At 36.4% G+C, this 20,410-nt stretch overlaps 2 protein-coding genes across 2 annotated transcripts; one reads left to right on the top strand and one right to left on the bottom strand.

Annotated features, from left to right (window-relative positions):
• Window positions 1-8,220: 8,220 nt before the first annotated feature.
• LOC147519928 (protein FAR1-RELATED SEQUENCE 6-like) lies at window positions 8,221-10,656 on the bottom strand. The gene is given in 4 exon segments (XM_086594898.1): window positions 8,221-8,407; window positions 8,557-9,656; window positions 9,659-10,376; window positions 10,378-10,656. Coding segments are annotated over 4 exon segments (2,241 nt in total). The 5' UTR covers window positions 10,639-10,656; the 3' UTR covers window positions 8,221-8,245.
• Window positions 10,657-16,369: 5,713 nt separating this feature from the next.
• LOC147519927 (3-dehydroquinate synthase) lies at window positions 16,370-20,104 on the top strand. The gene is made up of 8 exons (XM_086591445.1): window positions 16,370-17,050; window positions 17,126-17,276; window positions 17,354-17,521; window positions 17,598-17,824; window positions 18,476-18,599; window positions 19,398-19,460; window positions 19,546-19,689; window positions 19,780-20,104. Exons 1-8 carry the CDS (start codon window positions 16,746-16,748, stop codon window positions 19,909-19,911), a joined length of 1,314 nt encoding a protein of 437 aa, XP_086447571.1. The 5' UTR covers window positions 16,370-16,745; the 3' UTR covers window positions 19,912-20,104.
• Window positions 20,105-20,410: the final 306 nt, after the last annotated feature.

Genomic DNA, 20,410 nt, shown 5'->3' with positions numbered 1-20,410 from the left:
AAACCATACGCGATAAGAAATAAGGCATGTAGTTCCTCCACGGTTTTTAGGTTCTAACTAAACTATAACCATCAAGCATATTATATACTTACCTCATTCCATGCTCAATTCTGAGTGGGTCGCTCTGCCCAAGTAATTAGTTTGACCCACCCTTACGCAAAACCATATATAATCATCTATCTACGGATACATCATTAACAAACATATTACCATAATTATATTAATTAAGGTTTTCTTTGCGTGTCCCTAAAACGTCGTATCTATGTCTTACCTAGTTTCCTGGCTACCACAATCGCGAATGTGCCGAACATGTACATCCACATGCCCTCCTTACATAATGAGCCACTCGTGCGAACCACCCCGGCGGGATGCCGCGACACAGTAAATCCTCACACGGAAGCCAAATCTATGTAAGCGGTGATATATTCGGATAAAATATTGCGATCATCATCGTTCTATTTTGCGAGCGGAATAATCAAGCCACTATTAATTTATTTAGGGGGAGGGCCGCCGAAGGCCATTGGATTAATGAAACGAAGCGCCCGGAATGCCACCGGCCGAATTCAAATTTTAATCAAACTTGAAGAAGGGCCAATCACATGAGTTGTGGTAGTTAGGTTCTAGGATTTTCGTTCGTAATTTATTGGTGTCATACAGTAATGACTCATAAACATTCCACTATATCGCGCATGGGTCAATTACCTTATTGCACTAATCCATAATATTTAGAAACATCTCAATTATATCTCATAACCACTTTCATTCTTTAGCCAATATATTATCAGACTACACCACACTCCGTGGAAAATATTCACCGATACTATATTAGCATCTCACATATAAAATAATGGAGTGTATATACACTTCTCCAAGATATTGCATTAATATAACTATCCCAACATATTATATCATGTCACAATGCTTCAGCGTATCGGGAGATACATCTTTATTATAGCGTATTAGGAATATAATGTCTCCTAACATCTCAATATCGTCACGTGTCAAAAATACACAACATCAATGTCACATCTTTCTTAGATAATGACAACCAAATATATCTTTTCCACAAAGATTTTATTACTATATGTGTCCATATAACATACAACATAAAGCGTGAAAGACAATTAAGAATCATACGGTCCACAATCAAAGCCCAATATATATATGTTTTTACAAATACTTCACGTCAAATCTAAATTAGATAATGAATGAAACCAAGTTATATAATCTCGACAATATTTTATATAATCAAATATGTGAAAAACTAGAAAAGTCAACCTTCCACGGTCAGCGGTCAAAGTCAAACGGTCAAATGTCAAAGTCGGGATTTGATCAAAGCCAAAGTCAACACATCATGGTCAAAGTCAAAGTCAACACATCATGGTCAAAATCAAAGTCAACCCATCATGGTCAAAGTCAACACATCATGGTCAAAGCCAAAGTCAACCCATCATGGTCAAAGTCAACACATCATGGTCAAAATCAAAGTCAACCCATCATTGTCAAAGTCAACACATCATGGTCAACGTTAAAATCAACACGTCATGGTCGAAGTCAAACTGTCATTGTCAAAGTCAAACCGTCGTTTAAGGTGTTCGATGGGTTCATGGTCCTAGCCATGGTTCATAGCTAAGGTCAAAGGTGCATGGCTCGTGGGCTCATGACCAAAGGTAATGGTTCGGACCTTAACCGCCAAGCCCAAACCTTAGAACCCGAAGTCTAAACATTGGAAAACCAGCATAGATCTATTTTAAGTCAATGGATGGTCCCAAGCAATATTAGATGGCCCAAAAACTTTGGACCGAATCGCTGCTTAAAAACCAACCGAAGTTCGGCCCGAAAAATTAAAATGAAACCGGTCCATAGGCTAAACCAAATTGGTCCAAAACTTAATATAAACCGAGCCCAACAACTTAAAATAGAATCGGGGCCCAAACAAAAAAAAGCTAGGGCCCAAGAACTTAAAACAGTTCGGCCGAAATGAACTAATTAGCTTTTGGCCCAAAGCTGAACTTCGACCCAAGCCCAAGTTGGTCATCTTCTCAACAAAGACCACCACCCACTCGAATTAGGCCACCGTCCCTCCATCATCTAGCGGTTTTGACCCAAATCAAAACCCATATAGCTTTAATGAAAGCTCCACCTCGATTTGTTAACTCCATCTCCTACCTCCAAACTAGATCTAGATAAAATTTGCCACCATTAAAGCTTGTTTCAAGCTTAAATCGACAAACCCCAACCATCCCCACTACCACCAAACATCATCCCATCAACCCACCATACAAAAACACAGTTTAAACAATTGTTAACAACCAAAAACACGGTTTAAACAATTGTTAACAACGATAAACCCTAAGTTATAATGCGATGAACGCCATTAACGCATTCCAACCAAGCTTTGGCGCCCCTACTTATGTTCTACACTACCCCACTTCAATCACCACTAACCAACATCACCACAAAACAGCCCAACCACCGGTTCGATACCGCCATTCTCGTCCTTGAAGTTTCGGTCCCTAAAGTCGGAAGCATAAAGAGGGTATAAGGCATATAATCAAAGTATTTGGTGCTACATCCCCGACATCCGTGAACGACACACACAAAGAGGAGCCGCCATTGGCTCTCTTGAGTTCAAAGTTCAAAAACGCAAATCAATCAATCACTTAACAAAAGATACCCTAACATTATCTAGTTTAAATCAATTCGACAATATCGTAGAATAACTACAACCGAACAAACCGAAAATGAATAGAAACGGGTTTGACGATAGAATTTTGTCCGTATACGGAAAAACTATAAATCCGGTGAAATAGCAACAATAGCTTCACCATGCGAGCAGCTCCTATTTAATTCCTCCGAGTCCGAATGTGAACTCCGCCTGAAATCGCTTTTTCCTCTACCTCTATTTTCATTATTTTATTATTCTCTCAACCCTATTTTCTAGAAAAATGTGTTTATATACTTGGGTCCAAACCCATTTTTATTTCTGAACTTCGGGCCCCAAAAACCGGCCCAAATCCCGAGTCCAATCAAGGCAATTTTGAAAATAATTAATTTAATTAATTAATAAAATAGAAAAATACGTATTTAAAAATCTCATGTCCTCACAGGAGGCGACCCCGGGGTCTTGACAAAAGGAGCGGAGGTGACCTCTGGGGTGACAACAGGAGTGGAGGCGACGGCGACCTCTGGGGTCTTGACAACAGGAGCTGAAGCGAAGGCGACGATGGCGACCTCTGGGGTCTTGATAACAGGAGCGGAGGCGACGGCGACCTCTGGGGTCTTGATAATAGGAGCAGAGGTGACGGCAACCTCTGGGGTCTTGACAATAGGAGCTAGGGCGACCTCTGGGGTCTTGATAACAAGAGCGGAGTGGTGACACTATGTAGTGTTTGAGCTTAAGTGAGCATTATACTCAGCTGGGTGTCGTGACCCGAGTGATTCTGTGGGCATCCTGATTTGGAGATCGTCATCAATAGCTTGCCCCAGTTTATTTTTGAAGTTTTAATTGCCCTATAAAAATGTGAGTAGCCCCAGTTCGGAGATTGGCCTGTGATAAATTGAGTGGATTGAACATTCCCCTGTGGTTGTAGCCAGCCCCAGTTCGGAGATTGTTATGGTAGACTAGCCCCCAACTTGGAGCGTGATATGATAAACATGGGGCACGCAATGATAATGCTAATATGAAGCAACGTCCATGCCAAAACCAGACGAATAAATTCACGAATTCACAGCATGTAACTGTAAAGTGCTTCACACAATAGTAAACGCAAATAGACTTATCTGATTGGTTGGCAGCGACGGATCGGTGGATTTCTCATAGCTGGTGGATCCAAGATCCAGAGGACACAGGTGAGATCGTTTTCATTTTCTTTAGGATCCAAATCGAGCAACTCTGCAACAATTTCTTACCAAGCAACGAATTGAGGATTCTCCACTTGAATAAAAGGAGACACTTTCGTATAATAAGCATGAAGAAATGGGAGAAATGGTTTTAGGATCAGCAGGCGACTCATGACCAAAAGAATGGTCCCCATTAAGATCCTGAAGCTTCAATTTGACTTTTTATTCGTTACCCAAAGTTTGGTTTTTCAAGTAATTAGCTATTGAATCCACAACAAAAATCATGAAAGACTTGTCGTTTTTTAGAGATGTGGTTTTTAGACAAATGATGAATTAGCACATGTTGATGCAAATGTGTCGGCGTGCGAGAAGAGAAGGAAAGATAGTTCGCTCAGTTTTGGATTTGAGCTCCGAGGCTTGCCATGCTTCGTGGGCTTGAGTATTGTTTTTTTTGGTTTAAAGATTTGTGAAGTGGTTTCTCAAGAAATCGAGACCACAGACGGCGCCAATGTAAAGGTGCGTTTTAGTTATCCTTCACATATGAGGTTGGAGGGAGAATGGGGTTTAATATGGTAAAGACCGAAGTTCGTTGATGAGCGAACTGTCTATGTATCTTCTCTTGATTCTGGGGGAGAGAAGAATCAAGTCTAGCGTAGTTCATATGGGAGGTATTTATAGATGGTGAAAGTGAATCTTAGCCCAATAAGTGTAAAGATCAACACAAATGTAGGGTGGAGATTGAGAAAGCGTGTGAGAACTGTGTTGGTAGGCATGCTGTAATGATGGGGATTAGTAGCAATGGTTAGTAGCTTGTGGTAGTGGTTAGTAGCTTGCGGAGACAGATGTGTAAGTACGACCTTGGCAATGATTGCTTCTAGAAGATATGCTGTGTCACGGATCAGAACGCTCTGCGTGAGGATGTGCGAGTCGATCTGTTCTAAAGCGATCTCGTAGCTCAGGGGTATGAGCTGATGATGTAGGTTGCTCTAAATGCAGCTCGGGAAAGTGTGCTATTTCCGCTATACTGAATACGTGTATAATATACATTGGTTGTGTATATTAGTCCCTCACAGTGGTGAAGTTAATATTATAAAGTAGAATTCACATAATGGGCTTGACGTATGTTTAATCAATCAATCGACAAGTAACAAAACCTTACTTCTACCAGAGGCAGTTTCAGTAGTTCTCCAAGATTAACTTAAAAGGACCTACAAGTGTAAAGATGTGTACATATACAAAGACCGTCTAACTGGCACCTCTTCTACAAATAATGTCTTTGTAACATTTGCCTAAGACTATAACTCAATTCCGCCTTTATCTTCATTGCATATGCATCACTGCTATCGCACATGATAGGACCTGCACAATTCTCCTCCCACAAGGTCCACACGGAAAAAACAACAAAGATTTCGTCCATGATTTTTTATTTATTTTTTCAATAGAACAACAATTTCTCAACCAAGACGCCATGTGTGCTTCTTAGTATCATTCTTACTCATTCTTCTCAAAACTACTTGGGTGGAACCCCCGTATATCTGTAAGTAAGGGTGTGTTTGTTATGATGGAAACACTATGGAAAGGAAAGGAAAATAAGAGTGGTCCACCTTTTCCATAGTTTATAAGGTGTTTGTTTACCCATGGAAAAGAAATGGGCTTTTCCATATGGAAACAAAATTATTGAAATGGAAAAGGTTTTGTGTCCTTAGCTAACCCCTGAAATTTTTGTGGAAAGGAAAGGAAAGGAAATAAATAGATAGGGACTTACTACTAATACACTCATGACCCAACAATACAATTATTCCTTTCCATATCTTTTGCAAACAAACATGATTATTCCTTTCCCCAGTTTTTACTTTCCTTTCTCCAGGTTACCAAACACATACCATTTAAAATTATTTCCTTTCCATTCCATTCCATTCCATTCTATAGTGGACCACCCATTTTATTTCCTTTCCTTTCCATGAGTTAAAATTTAACAAACACACCCTAAATCTAATCCAGGGACATTCTATGTAAGACCGGCTCCCACTAACACAAACTTAGCAGGTTACCTCGTGTCCACAGACCCCTCAAGTTGCAGAATGTGCACGCACACCGTAATTGGCCTTCAAACAACGACCAAACCATTTCCACCGTCTCCCCTTTCTTGTATCTCTTATTGGTTTTACCATAGATCTTCCTGGTGAACAATTATTCTAAATAGCACTGCTAACCAAAGGATTCCTTCAAATCCACAATGACAAACATCAAACAATCTGATGCAATCAGCCTGTACGCCACAAAAATTGGGTAGAGGAGCAGTAGTATTATACGGTTATTGCTTTTCAGACGTGTTTGGAATTTTAACAGAGACGTGAATGTGGGCAATGAAGTTCCTGCTAGACACAAATGAGTAAACCAATAATCTATGGATACATGTAATAATCAAAGAAAACTCCATCAGAGAAGTATTAGCATAACTGAACCCACCATGTAGAGATCCAACGTGAAACTGTTCGGGACGACTTGGTTGTGCAGAGGGAAATTGGTTTTGTAATAGTACATCCAGTTTCAGTATCTGTAAAGGTGTGATTTGGTTTTCCCTTACAAACAGTCTTTAGAGGACTGGAATAGGTTATTGGATGAGACCGAGTTCGACTTGAGAGCGAATTGCCTACGTATCTTACTCTGGGTTTTATGGGGGAGAGTAGAATCAGGTCTGGCGTAGTTCATAGGAGAGGTATTTATAGAGATTGAGAGTGTATCCTTGCTCTTCACGTGTAAAGGATGTCCTAAACGAGGGGTGGAGATTAGGATATGACGTGAGAACCTGTTCTCATAGGTCTGCTGTAATGATGTGGAGTGTCATGTAACATACAAGTAGCTTGCGGCCCGTGACCGAAATCGACGGTCAAGATATGTGCAAGTACACCTTTAGTCATGATTGCATATGGATAAGAGATGATGTCATAAGTCGAGGCATTCTGCATGAGATCGTCTGTTCAACCTGCGTTATCCTGGAGCGAGCTGAAGTAGACCACCTACATGAGGCGAGCTGCTTATGAAGTGAGCTTTGAGGACGTTAACATGAGGTCGGTGTGGTATTTCTGTTTATGCTGGACACGTGTCTAATATTCATTAGATGTGAATATTACTCCCTCACAGTATCAATACTACCAGCAAAAAGCAATAGATACTAGATAGTAAGTGATGATAGTAGTAGAAGAAGACGAAATTTTTTTTTATCAATAATGAAAATAAATCGATAATGATGCTGATGCAGGTTTGCGTCTTATTAAGATGAAGAAATTAAATTTTCAAACCATTAGTTGTCGGAAAGGCCGCATTACTCCTGAATTTGTGAACATCATTGCAAACCATGAGTTGTACCGATCCTGTGGCTGTAACAAAATAGCTAAGTTACATTGACACGGATAAGTGTGTCTGCATCCGACACGGATATGAAGTGTCTGGCACGGAAAAATACCAAAAATTAATATCATGTACAATATATGCGTGTCATGTCCGACACGGACACGTATTCAACACGGATTATTTTAAAAATATGGCGTGTCCATGTAACATAGCAAAATAGCAAATAGAGAAATTAAAATTGGTTACTATAATTCAATAAATTAAAAAATTAGGGTTTCAAATGGTACCACTTGAGATAGGGGAAAGGAATTGTATAAAATCTAATCACATGCTTGATCTGGTAATTAGGTTCCATTACAAGTATCTATGAAGCACGGACACTGACACGCGACACGGATACGACACAACACGACACGACACGGACACGGACACGGCATAATTCAAAAAAATAGGACACGGATACGTTCGGATAATTATATATATATATATATATATATATATATATATATATATATATATATATATATATATATAATTGAAATTTAACATTCTCCACTAAATTTTAATCAAAATATGAACACAAGTTTTGAGCATGTCCAACTCTAAAATATTTAACAACATACATGTCCAATAATGCAAGCTAATACCACCGAAAGAAATAACAATTACAAAGGATTTGTAACAAATATATATAAAAAGGACTTGACAATCATCAAATGCAACGTGCATTGTGCCTCATTTTTCTTATTTCAAGAGTGAAATAAAACCCCTACCCAAGTCATGTCTTCTTTTAAGTATTTTAATCACTTTTAAAAAAAATAGGAATAAAATGTAGAAGTGTCCCTGTGTGCCCCTAGGGTGTCCACGGAGTGTCGGAAATTCTAAAAATTAATTAATAAATCTGACACTCCAAATCGAATATCGGACACGTCGGAGGTATGTCGAGGAGTGTCGGTGTCCGACACGGATACGTTGCCCCTAGAGGAGTGTCCGTGCTTCATAGACAAGTATGCTCTTGAAAGTACTGATACTTATAGAAGTTAAACACTTAACATGCAAATAAATTAAATATAAACAATAACAAAACTGTATCGTGCATGCTAACCAGATTCCCAAGATATGGTGGCTTTGGTGCTATAGGCCGAAAGCACTGGTTGACCATGTCTCCAATTCCTTCAGTGTATGTATTCGCTCTTTTCTTATCAATAACCTACAAATTTAAAAAAAAAAAAAAAATCAATCTACTGTGACCATCTTGCATGTTTCACAAAGCATGCAACATCAACCGGCACTTTACGTCAGATTATTTACAAAAGGATGCATATTGACAAATATTATGCTGTTACACAGTCAACATACCGTTTTCTGGGAGGTTGGACAAAATTTTTCCAAGGACTGCAGTGTAGTTTGACATGGTCGAACTATTCCCTCTGCTACTGACAGATTAGTATCTCCAAACATGTTTGATTGGTATGATATCACATTTGCCTCAACATGCTCGACAAGTCGAACCTTATTCAGTGATTCCTCCAACGCTTGCAATGCAACCTCATAGTGCTCTTTAGATATCACACCTTCCTCCACAATTTGAGAAACACGCCTGTATAAATGATCATACCGCTGCAAAGGGTTATTGGCATTGACATATATGGAGCCATGGTCAGAAACAAACATCCTCTCAACGTCTTTCCTCCATCGTGATAGAATATACTGGGAAGGAATCTCCTCCACACCATTATGGTTAAGGACGCTCAAAGCATGTCTACATAGATAACCTTTGAAGGAAAACCAACCACATATACAACGTACTTCCTTTTTGGAAGTATCATACAAAACCTCATACTCTCTAATAACCCTGTTATTCCCCTCAACATTAATACGCTCTTTGACTGTGTAAGTTATGACTGAATCATCAACATGCGTCTGTGTTGTGTTAAAACACCAATGCATCTCCTCCACTTCATTCTGGAACTTATAAAAAATCTCCCTGGTGTACACCTTGGAGAGTTGTAGTTCAAAACAACATTTGGTTTTCAACAAAATGCCTGAATATCTCGTCTCAAAAGCTGCCTTGGCTTCTTCGTGATACTTGTGTTGTAATGCCAACTCATACTGACCAAGAAATTCCTTCAAAGAAGTATGCCTATAAATGTAACCTTCAAAAAATGGATACCGTTTCTCATTCTGCCTTGTAGTTAACATCCCCAGAAAAGATATCTCCTTTAAGAAAATTGGAACCCAACGTTTTCGATCTTCATATAAAGCTTGAAGCCATTCATGATGCTTAAGTCCATAGCATTGGACGATGTTCTCCCATGTTGATTCAAATTCATCCACTCTAAAACTGTTGAAAATCACATTATTTAGTGCATTTATAACAGAGTTGTAGTCATGCACCTGTTTCAATTTCCACGAAACTTCTTGCATGATGTGCCACATACAAAGGCAGTGGCAGGCTCTGGGAACACCTCGGCCACTGCACTTTGCAAGGTCATGGATTGGTCACTTATTATAACAGATGGAGGACGTCCTAGCATGCATGTTAGCCAAGCTTTAAACAACCAGTGAAACGACTCTTTTGTCTCATCAGCCAGTATTCCGCAGCCCAACAGCACCGATTGGCCATGGTGATTTACACCCACAAATAAAAGGAGAGGCACCTCATACTTGTACAGCAAATATGTAGTGTCAAAAATGACTACGTCACCAAATTGACCGTATGCAGCCCTCGACCTGCCATCGGCCCAAAATACATTTCCTAGACGTCCATCATCATTGAAATCCATCAAGTAAAAGAAATTTGGACTTGTCAACTGCATGCGGCAAAAGTAGTCATAAAAGGCCCGTGCATCTCCGTTTTTAACTTTCAATCGCTTGTACTGATTGACTACAACATCAGTTCCAGCAGAGGTTAAATTATCATAACCCACGGCATTTAGGACATTATTTGTTGGTACTGCTATATCACTACATGACTGCATCCTTCTCGTGATTCCAGTGCCCATGCTCTTATTGGGTTTAGAAATTTGAATATGGTTGTGTTCAAGCTTAACTTCAGTAATTTTCCACATCATAGAGTCCATTAACCTGAGTCGCATCATTGCTGGACAGCCAGTCCTTGTTTCCGGTCTTAAATGATATGTGTCTTTCTGTTTCTTAAAACCTTCGTTACCACAACAAAAGTACTACATGATACTTTTCCCTACTGATTTTCCTGTACCATGAATGTCTTACTCGGATGCCGAAACCCAAAGCCTCTGCATAGTCACTATAAAATTTAGAAGCATCATCATAATACTCAAACTCCATCCCAACTGCAGGTAGCACTGGTCCTTTTGCTCCTTTATTTCCACCATTTTGAGTACTAGACTCTGTATTAGTACAATGTCTATCCATTCCATATTCAATCAGTGGATCGGTATCAAAAGATAATTCTTCCATCTGAAATACAGATAAAATCTAATAGGATTAATTCAGATAGAAGATACATAGGTATAAATACTACGAGGAAAAGAAAGAAGACGTGTTATATTGCTAAATGTACATTATTATTGTAACATATTCCATACAATTTTTTTAAATCTACTTAAACAGTGAACCACAAATATATAAAGAATATACAGATGATTACCTGAAACTTTGCTCTAATTTTGATTTTGTGAAGTTGAGAACGCGGCATTTTTTATACAGAAAATTAGTCTAGAGGACTTAGTTATAAATATTTAGTAGTCCTAAGACTCCTCTTAAATTTGTTTAGAATTTAATGGATTTGAATATGGAACTAATTGTTATCCAACTTTACCAAGAATAATTAAAAATATCCTCACTTGGAAACAAACAAATAACTATCAAGTAATATAGTGGGATACAAAAAAAAATTAAATTTCACACAAAAATTCACATATAATACATGGATGGAGAGTGTATGGATCATATGCAACTGTTTTTTTTTTTTTTTTTAATACACCAAACTAATTTATTAATGGCTTAATTAGTACACCAAACGGTAATGAAAAACTAAAAATATTATGTCTCCATTTGACACTAGTCGTTAATTAAACTCCAAACCACTATGGACATTAAACCCAAAATCTTTATAAACTAGACCCTAAGCCTAAACCCTAAACCTTAAGACATAAACCCTAACCCCTATAAACTAAACCCTAAGCCTAAATCCTAAACCTTAAGACACTAAACCCTAATCCCTATATTCTAAATTTATAAACAATAAACTCTAAACCAACCCGTTTCATTTAATAGTAGTTAATCAAACCCACAAAATAAATAATCAAATCATTTTTATGTCAGATTTTAAAAAATCAATTGTGTATGCATTTTAAAATATATAGGTTTATAACATGGTGCATGGCATTTTAAAATATATAAGTTTATAACGTGGTGAATCTAGAATCCATTTTAAAATATATAAGTTTATAACATGGTGCATCTGCATTTTAAAATGTATAAGTTTATAACGTCCACATTAGGATGAAAACAGTGAAGTAATGTCAAATTTAACTTTTGGAGCAATACACGCATTACTTTTTGCTAAATTCTATTCAAACCCAAAATCTACTCTTTTTGTTCTAAGTAGTTATCTTATCTAAAAGTAGTTATCTTATTCAATCTTTATTCCGTAGTTATCTTATCTACAAGTAGTTATTTTGGAAGGGTGAAAAAGATAATAATTTATATTAAAAATAAAAGGTGGCACCTAGTCTCGAGTCAAAAGCTTAGATTCTAAAAGATTTTCTATAAAAAACACTTATGGCATAATAAAAACAATGTAGGGTATTAAAACCCAAAAAAATTATGGATAGGGCTTTAGAGTTGTTTTTTTTTTAAATGAGACTCTCTAGCCCAATTTCTTGATTTTTTATATTGTTCTGGGTATATGACACGTGCCTACTTTCATTCGTTTGCGGTTGGATTTGGGCCTCAATTGCATCCGGGTGTATAGGAGAATGGGTCGGGCCTTCGTAAGAAATAAGCAAGTTTAGCTTGCAAATAAAGTTTAGTTCTCTTGCACATCATACATGGATGGAGTCAGAAGGATCATATGCAACTGTTTTTTTTTTTTTTTTTGTTAACCAAACTAATTTATTAATAACTTAATTACACCAAACGGTATTTACACATACTAGTAGCTAGGGCTGTCAATGGGTTTCGATAACCCGATAACCGACCCGATTCGAACCGATAAAAAATGGGTTCGGATTTGGTCTTTCGGGTTCGGTTCGGTAATGGATTCATTTTTCAATTCCGATAAGCTATCGGTTTGGTTTCGGTATTTGCTTCCACCGAACCGATATTAACCCGAACCAATAGAGTGGCATTGTAGTAATATCTGGGTACAATAGTTGTCATTTATTCTTATCTGGAACTGATAATACACCTGTTGGAGCGACTCCTGGAAGTATAGATCTTCTGATTCTATCCCTGCAGTAGTGATTATTGAACTAAGATCCAGCGATCCCCAAGAAATGGCAATCCTTAAAGTGAGGTATCCTTTCAAAGCAAGGAACCGTCTGTGCTTAACCGAGCTTAAATTCTTGTTGTTCTATTTTTGGTATGATCTTCAATCTTCAGTGTAACTTGCATCAGCATATTTCGGATTCGGTTGCCCTAGTTTTCAAAGGAAGGGAGGTGGGCTGCTTCCCAGGAAGGCAAAACATGATCTCAAGTTTTGGCGCATCTACTGATCCCGTGCTGGAGATGGTAATGACTTTTTTCTTCTTTTATGTTCGGGTTGGGTTGGATCACATTTCGGGTTCACTAAAGTCGGTTCGGATTGGTTTCGATTCATTAAATTCTTATCGGTTTGGATTGGTTTTGGGTTCACTAAATTTTATCGGTTCAGGTTCGGATTTTACAGAATCCGATCCAAACCGATCCATTGACACCCCTACTAGTAGCGTCCATACTAAGTATATTACATAGAAAATATGGAAATGTGGAGAACCAAAGTTCACTATAAACAGGGAGAAAGGGATAGTCTTCACTATATGAAGTTAATGAGAGGATGACCAATTTGTTTGTTGAGCTCGTGTCGATCCCAATCTTGCAAAACAATCTGTCCCAGAGTTATACTCACGATAACAATGTTGAATCAAAGTTTGTGGAATTCCACTTATCAATTCCCATATATCTTTCACAATTTCCTTAATTTCCCATGGAACTTGGCTATTTGATGATTAAGGAGATCGCATAGGAAACTGGAATCCGTTTCAACAACTATTAGAGGAATTCTAAGTTGTGAAACTAAGTGCAGTGCTATTCGAATAGCAATAGTTTCAGCCAACAAAGATGTTGCATAAGGAATAGGTACAGACCCTGCACAAATGAAAGAACCATCATCCCGTCGAAATAAATAACCAGCTCCACTGGGACCAGGATTACCAAATGAAGACTTGTATTTATTTTTGTCTATCCATTCCTTGGAAAACTCCAAAATACTGAAAGAAGAGTTCTTGAGTGAAACTGATTCGTTGAATCTAGGGGTGACTGGATCGGTTTGATTGGATTAATCCTTGAATTTTTCCAAAAAAATTTGAACCTAATATGCTAAAGCCAATCGATCCAATTTTTTCGATTCAAAATATATTTCCAATTTTGATTTTTTGAAATTTTTGAATAAATTCGGAAATTTAGGAATACTTGGTAAAAAAAAAAAGATCTCTTTAATTTCAATTTTTGGAATATCATACGTCAATGTTCATTGTAGGGAGAGAAAACCATGTCCACAACATTTACCAACAACAATAAAACTTTTTTTTCTTTCGAAAACCCATTTTCATTCAAACAAGTGATCCAAAGAAAAATAAGAAGAAAAATTTTGCTAACCAATAAAGCATGCATTTTTTGTTGAGATCGGGTATTTGTAATGTTTTAATTTTATTTCGTTTGCGGAATTTGAAAAGTGTTTGCATAAATAATGGATTTTGGTCTTAAATTTTTATATTTTCATAATATTCTATCTATTGGAATTTGGCTTTGGATAAACTCTATCTATTTTAAATTTGACATTTTTTTGATAAAGTTTTAAGTCAAATAACATTCATCATTTTTTTAAAATTTTTTTTTCATTTCGATATTTATAAACTTATAGATTTTCCAAATGGGATGATATAATTTTGTTTGTTGTAAACTTATATATTAAGAAAATGAAATTCTGTAAAAAACGTTTAAAATATATATTTTACTGGTTTACCTAGGCCTTCTTTTTTAAATTTTGAATACAAAATAATTCAAATTATTTTATCGGATGGATTTTTAGAATTATATTAAAACGATCCAATTTTTTTCGATTATTTTCAAAATTGTTTAAAATCGCCCATGAAAATAGGCACACTATAAATAGAGTTTGAGGTTTATTATGATCAGGAAAAAATCACATATTCGGCAAATCTTAGAGTTTGTTTAATTGCATCATGTTTAGAAAATAATTCTGAGTATGTGGGATCACAGCTACGCCTTGGTGATGCTTGAGAACCATCAAACCTGATTTTTCATTCGACATTTCCATATCCACCTGTTGAATTGTGTTTGATGGTATACTAGTGTTTATGCTCCAATCATTTGAAAAAATGTCTTATGTTTATATATTTTGTATAAGGATATAACTTTTTTTGTTTTCATTCTTAAAGATATATGCAAATGGTTTTACCTATTTATTATTTTTCTTTTTTCTTTTGCCTGATGGCATGTTCAAAATATTAGTATTATTCATAGTTATTTACAACGAACGTGTTAATCATATTTTGTATTGTTTTCTTTGCGCATGCTCTCAGGCACACTATAAATAGAGTTTGAAGCTTATTATGATCAAACCCGTGGGATCACATATTCACATCTTAGAGTTTGTTTAATTGCATCATGTTTAGAAAATAATTCTGAGTATGTGGGATCACGGCTATGATGGTGATGCTCGAGGGATCGTAGCAAATCTCATTAGATTGTGCTTGAGATCCCATCTGCTCTTAAAAGAAAAATTGTGTTTGATGGATCCTATTTATTTTTAAAGAAAAAAGAAAAATAAAAAAAAAAAATGTTTTGCTAAAGTCTTTTCTATATTTTTTTTATTGAAACTTTTTTTTGTTTTTCATTAAGTGTTTTTTATAATTTGTGTGAATCTTTTTAAGTTTACTTTTTCATTTAATGTATTTTTCTTTTTCTTTTTGTGTTGAGCGTGTGTCCTTGGTACATTTTAGCATTTTTATTTAAATTTTTTTGTCTGTAAAATATTATATATTGGTATTTTGTCTGCAGTCTTTCTGCTTGTGCTTTAGGTCCTGCCATGGATAACTGGGAGATGGATTCACTGATACTTAAATCAAATTGTGTGTGCAGTCAAGTACTGCTCTTATTGATATGTATGCAAAGTGCGTGTGGTATTTTGGCTTTAGCTAAAAGCTTGTTTGATGCAATGGGAGAAATCGCTACTTTTTGTTTTTCCTTGTGATTTTTGTATTTGCACGGGGATCTAAAGAAAAGTCAAAAAGGGGGTTTTGGATTTATTTATTTATTGAATAAAAAAAATGTTTATTAGTGAAAAACATTTTTGAAAAAAATAATGTGGGTTTGTTTTAATAATTATATTTATAAAAAATTCAAAAACACTTTTGGTCCCAAAACTTGTTTTATGATAATTTAAAATTTGTTTTTCAAGTTAAAAACTATTTTTCTTTGAAGGAACCGCTTTGGGTTGCTCAACCCAAATGAATGCCTCCTTGATGTTTTAGATTTTTTTTGATTTTTATGCCATTAGAGGATACATATGCCAAAAATCTTCAATTCTGGTCAAAAACATGTGAAATCTTATTTGATAAAATAGACTTTTTTCCCAAAAGCTGAAAAATCACAACAAAACATGTTTATTGTTTTTAGACTTTAAAAAACTGTTTTTAGAATAAATATTATTTCAAAAAAATACTTTTTAAGAAAAAATGATTTTTTGAAAAAATGATAACCAAACACCCACTTAAGCTATTCAAAAATTGTTAAAGCTGGTTTTAAGCCTTAATTACATCACTTTTCAATTCAGGTTCTATGGGTTGTTGCTATTTAGGTATGCCTCTTGAAGTTTTGTGGTTTACTTGTAGCATGGTTACTTGTGTAGTCTTCAACCAAAATGTGAACATTATGAACTAGACTTTCTTAGCTGAGATGGGTTATTAAGTGAGGGGAGCAAAAGTTATTTGTGTGACCTAAAATATTTTGGTTTATGTCTGTTTTCATTTTCGAGAAATTTCTCTCTCTTCTTTTTTCTTTGTCAACCAAATCCAACTCTCTCTACTACTACAAATCCATCTCTCTCTTTCTCTTCTCCACCTCCATTCGTGCTCCCACTGCTTACAGTTATCTAATTTAATTTGTAGAGGCAGAGGTATGTGAAGTACAAAATATGGACTTTGGACTTTGGACTTAAACCCGAGCCGCACCTATAGACGCACGTTTAAAATACATTTGTCTTCTTCACCTACCGCGCCACTTGACAACCTCTTCTTCCTCATTATTCCAACAACACTAAAAAAATTTCCGATTTCTAGATGGCTACTTCCACAACTCATCCACCTCTTCAATTCTCGATTAAACCATCAACTGTCTCACGATCCGAAACCTTCGACCCACGTTTCCTAAACAAAAAACTTACTCTTACATCCGCTAAATTTAAGTCGAATCATCTAAAAACGAGTTGTGCTCTAAAAAGATCAAATATTTCCTCTACTTCAACTCCACTAATGGAAAAGAAATACTCACCCGAACCTACAATAGTCGATGTTGATTTGGGCAATCGTAGTTATCCTATTTATATTGGTTCTGGACTACTCAATCAACCTGATTTACTTCAGAGGTGCGACATTTTTATTTATATCTATCGATTTATTGCCAATTTGATTTGATGTGTTATATATATTAATTAATTCAGGCATGTTCATGGGAAGAGAGTTCTTGTGGTGACTAATACAACTGTTGCACCGTTATATCTTGATAAAGTTATTAGTGCACTGACTTATGAGAACTCAAATGTTTCGGTTGAGAGTGTGATTTTGCCAGATGGTGAGAAGTATAAAGACATGGTATGCATTCTGGATTTCAAGTTTCATTTAGAATGGGGGTGAGAGAAATGTTGCATTAATGTTTCTTTTGTTAATAGGATACTCTTATGAAAGTATTTGACAAGGCTATAGAATCTCGGTTTGACCGTCGTTCTACATTTGTTGCTCTTGGAGGTGGTGTGATTGGCGATATGTGTGGCTTTGCTGCTGCTGCGTATCTTCGTGGTGTGAATTTCATTCAGATTCCAACTACTGTAATGGCGCAGGTTTGTTGCAGCCCTTACTTTCTTTTTAAATGATGCTTGTATGTTAGTATGTCTAAATACCTTTGTTTTTTTTCAGGTTGATTCTTCTGTTGGGGGGAAAACTGGAATAAACCACACTTTAGGGAAAAATTTGATTGGTGCTTTCTACCAGCCGCAGTGTGTACTTATAGATACGGACACATTAAACACATTGCCTGATAGGGAATTAGCTTCGGGGCTTGGTGAAGTTGTAAAGTACGGACTCATTAGGGATGCTGAATTTTTCGAGTGGCAAGAAAAGAATATGGAAGCATTATTAGCAAGGTACTCAATGACTCCCCAACCCCATTTGGAACATAACTCACGCTTTTTGATATGTCAAATGACAAATGCATTATTGTTGTTTATAATAGCTTGCTCTATCTATATGTCAATAATATTTTGTGAAAATATGTCATTCTATTACAGCAGTCTTGTATAAGCAACTAAAATTGGAAGCAAGGATTAAAACCTTTGATTGTTGTTGTCTTGCCAAACAAATTAGTCGGAAAAAATACCAATACTAGTACCAATAAGAACTTACTGACACTATTGGGAATAGTAATAACGGATACGTAGTAAGGAATGCCAGCGAGATCAATGTTAGCTGGTCTCTCTGAGCTAAAGACATTGTTTACGATCCCACAAATCCTCTTTGGAATATTTCCAACAGCCATCCCAACCCGTTTATTTATATCTGACACCAAGTGGAAGACCCTAACAGCAAAAGGAAATTGATCTATCCCTATCACATCAAGTCCTCAACTAGTAACTAGTAAGTTAATATCAAGAACCGCCTCTGGTCAATGTTTTAATAATTATTTAGTAGGGACAAGCCAGGATGTATTCACTCTATTGTATTTTACTTTCCTCATTACTAGGTCACGTGTTTGTATCCTTGATTTATGTCACACATTAGTATCATGATATGTGCAGGGACCCAAATGCAATGGCTTATGCTATCAAACGTTCTTGTGAAAACAAAGCCGAGGTTGTATCACTAGATGAAAAAGAGGGTGGACTCAGAGCAACATTGAATTTAGGTCACACCTTCGGTCATGTGAGTTTTCTTTTATCTCTTCTTACCGAATATTTAATTCTGGTGGTTTATTGAATAGTGGTGATTGTATACTTTTGTGGTTGTTATGTATACGATAGTGTTAATCATGCACATATAAGTATATAACGTAAGAACAGAATGGGGAAGCATATATAGTTAAGCAAGGACATGGATCCCTTAGTTCATAATCATTTGCCCTTCTGTTTAAAATGATGAAGTTCTGAAGTAGGTATTGCAAATATAAGTATCTCCTATCATCTATTCTTTAAAATTCAGATGATAAGTTTTCTCCCCTGGTCAGTAAAGGGTGAATGCTTCATAAGAACAGGAAGAAGGTAACTTGAGTGCCCCACAAGTACAATGGAGATACAACTCGAAGAAAACATAATGAGTGAATTTCCCTGTGCCCAAGCCATTTTCCCCAGTATAAACTCTCAGTACATGATTTCGCCTGATCTAGGCACAAAGTACATAAAAGATAGATAAAATCCCTACCATTGGAAGAAAACGACTTCAATTGACAAAATAGTCTTATGGAAATCTGTGGACGTGCATCTCTTTGGCCATATGTCCCAAAATATTGGAAACGGTTCCCAGCTTTATAACTTTATGCCTTGAAAGAGAATGGACCTAGCAACCTTGTATTATGTTAAATTGCCTTTGTTATTCCAATAGGTTTATAAGCCCTGTCGGCTTATTCTAGTCTTGTATGAATAACAACTCTATCATCATTGTCAGAATAAAAAACCACATCATATTGAGTAAATTCTATAACATATCACCATGTTTCTTTTTCAGGCAATAGAGACTGGGTTTGGCTATGGTCAGTGGCTTCATGGAGAAGCTGTTGCAGCTGGAACGGTATTTTCCACCGCAGTTCCTTTCACTGTATCAATTCTGAATTTTAGTTTGTTCATGCTGAAGAGCGTTGTATCTTGATGTGCAGGTTATGGCTGTCGACATGTCATACCGTCTCGGCTGGATAGACGAGTCAATTGTGAAGCGAACATACAATATTCTAGAACAGGCCAAGTTACCGACAACCCCACCTGAAATTATGACTGTGGATATGTTCAAATCTTACATGGCGGTGCGAATTTATTAACCAATTTTTTCTTGTTAACACTATAATTGTTTTGGTCTCATTTTTAATGGTTTCTTTACATCTTTTGGAATCCAGATTGATAAAAAGGTAGCTGATGGACTTTTGAGGCTAATTCTTCTTAAAGGTCCTCTTGGCAACTGTGTCTTTACTGGTGATTACGACAGAAAGGCCCTAGATGAGACCCTTCGTGCATTCTGTAAGTCTTGATGCCAAACCTCGGTTTCTTACAAATATCAATGTAATGTGCAGTTTTTGTAACAATATATTCATAGGGTGATGTTTACAAACAATTCTTCCGTGTAATTTGGAGAAATTATTTATTGAATTTGTTATCAAATTGTAATAAGACATTTGTAGTATTTGCTACATTAAGCATTGGGAATAAAGTGTCTTTGGTCCATCACTTCTTTTCCTAATATTTTAGTATGTATCTACTAAGGCAGCAGTTGCCCAGGCTTCCATAACCTCTGGTGTGTCAAGTGAAACTGGCTCAGTAGTTGTGAAATTTAACTTGAAATCGAGAGTTTCCATGTACTGGCCCTTTCTTGTGCAGCAAGTATATTGATTTTTTTTTTTGCAATATTTCAATGTTCCAAAACAGTGATATCCTACCTTTTATAAAACTAGATAACCTTCATTTATAAAAATTAAGAAATTGTCGACCGTGGGAGTGTTATATGGGTCTTGGTGAATCATATTATAGAAA

The sequence above is a fragment of the Coptis chinensis genome, chromosome 2 (genome assembly GCF_015680905.1).
Source record: "Coptis chinensis isolate HL-2020 chromosome 2, ASM1568090v1, whole genome shotgun sequence".
NCBI lineage: Eukaryota > Viridiplantae > Streptophyta > Magnoliopsida > Ranunculales > Ranunculaceae > Coptis > Coptis chinensis.
The sequence above is the reverse complement of the archived record's forward strand: the minus strand, read 5'-3'. Positions and strand labels throughout refer to the sequence as shown.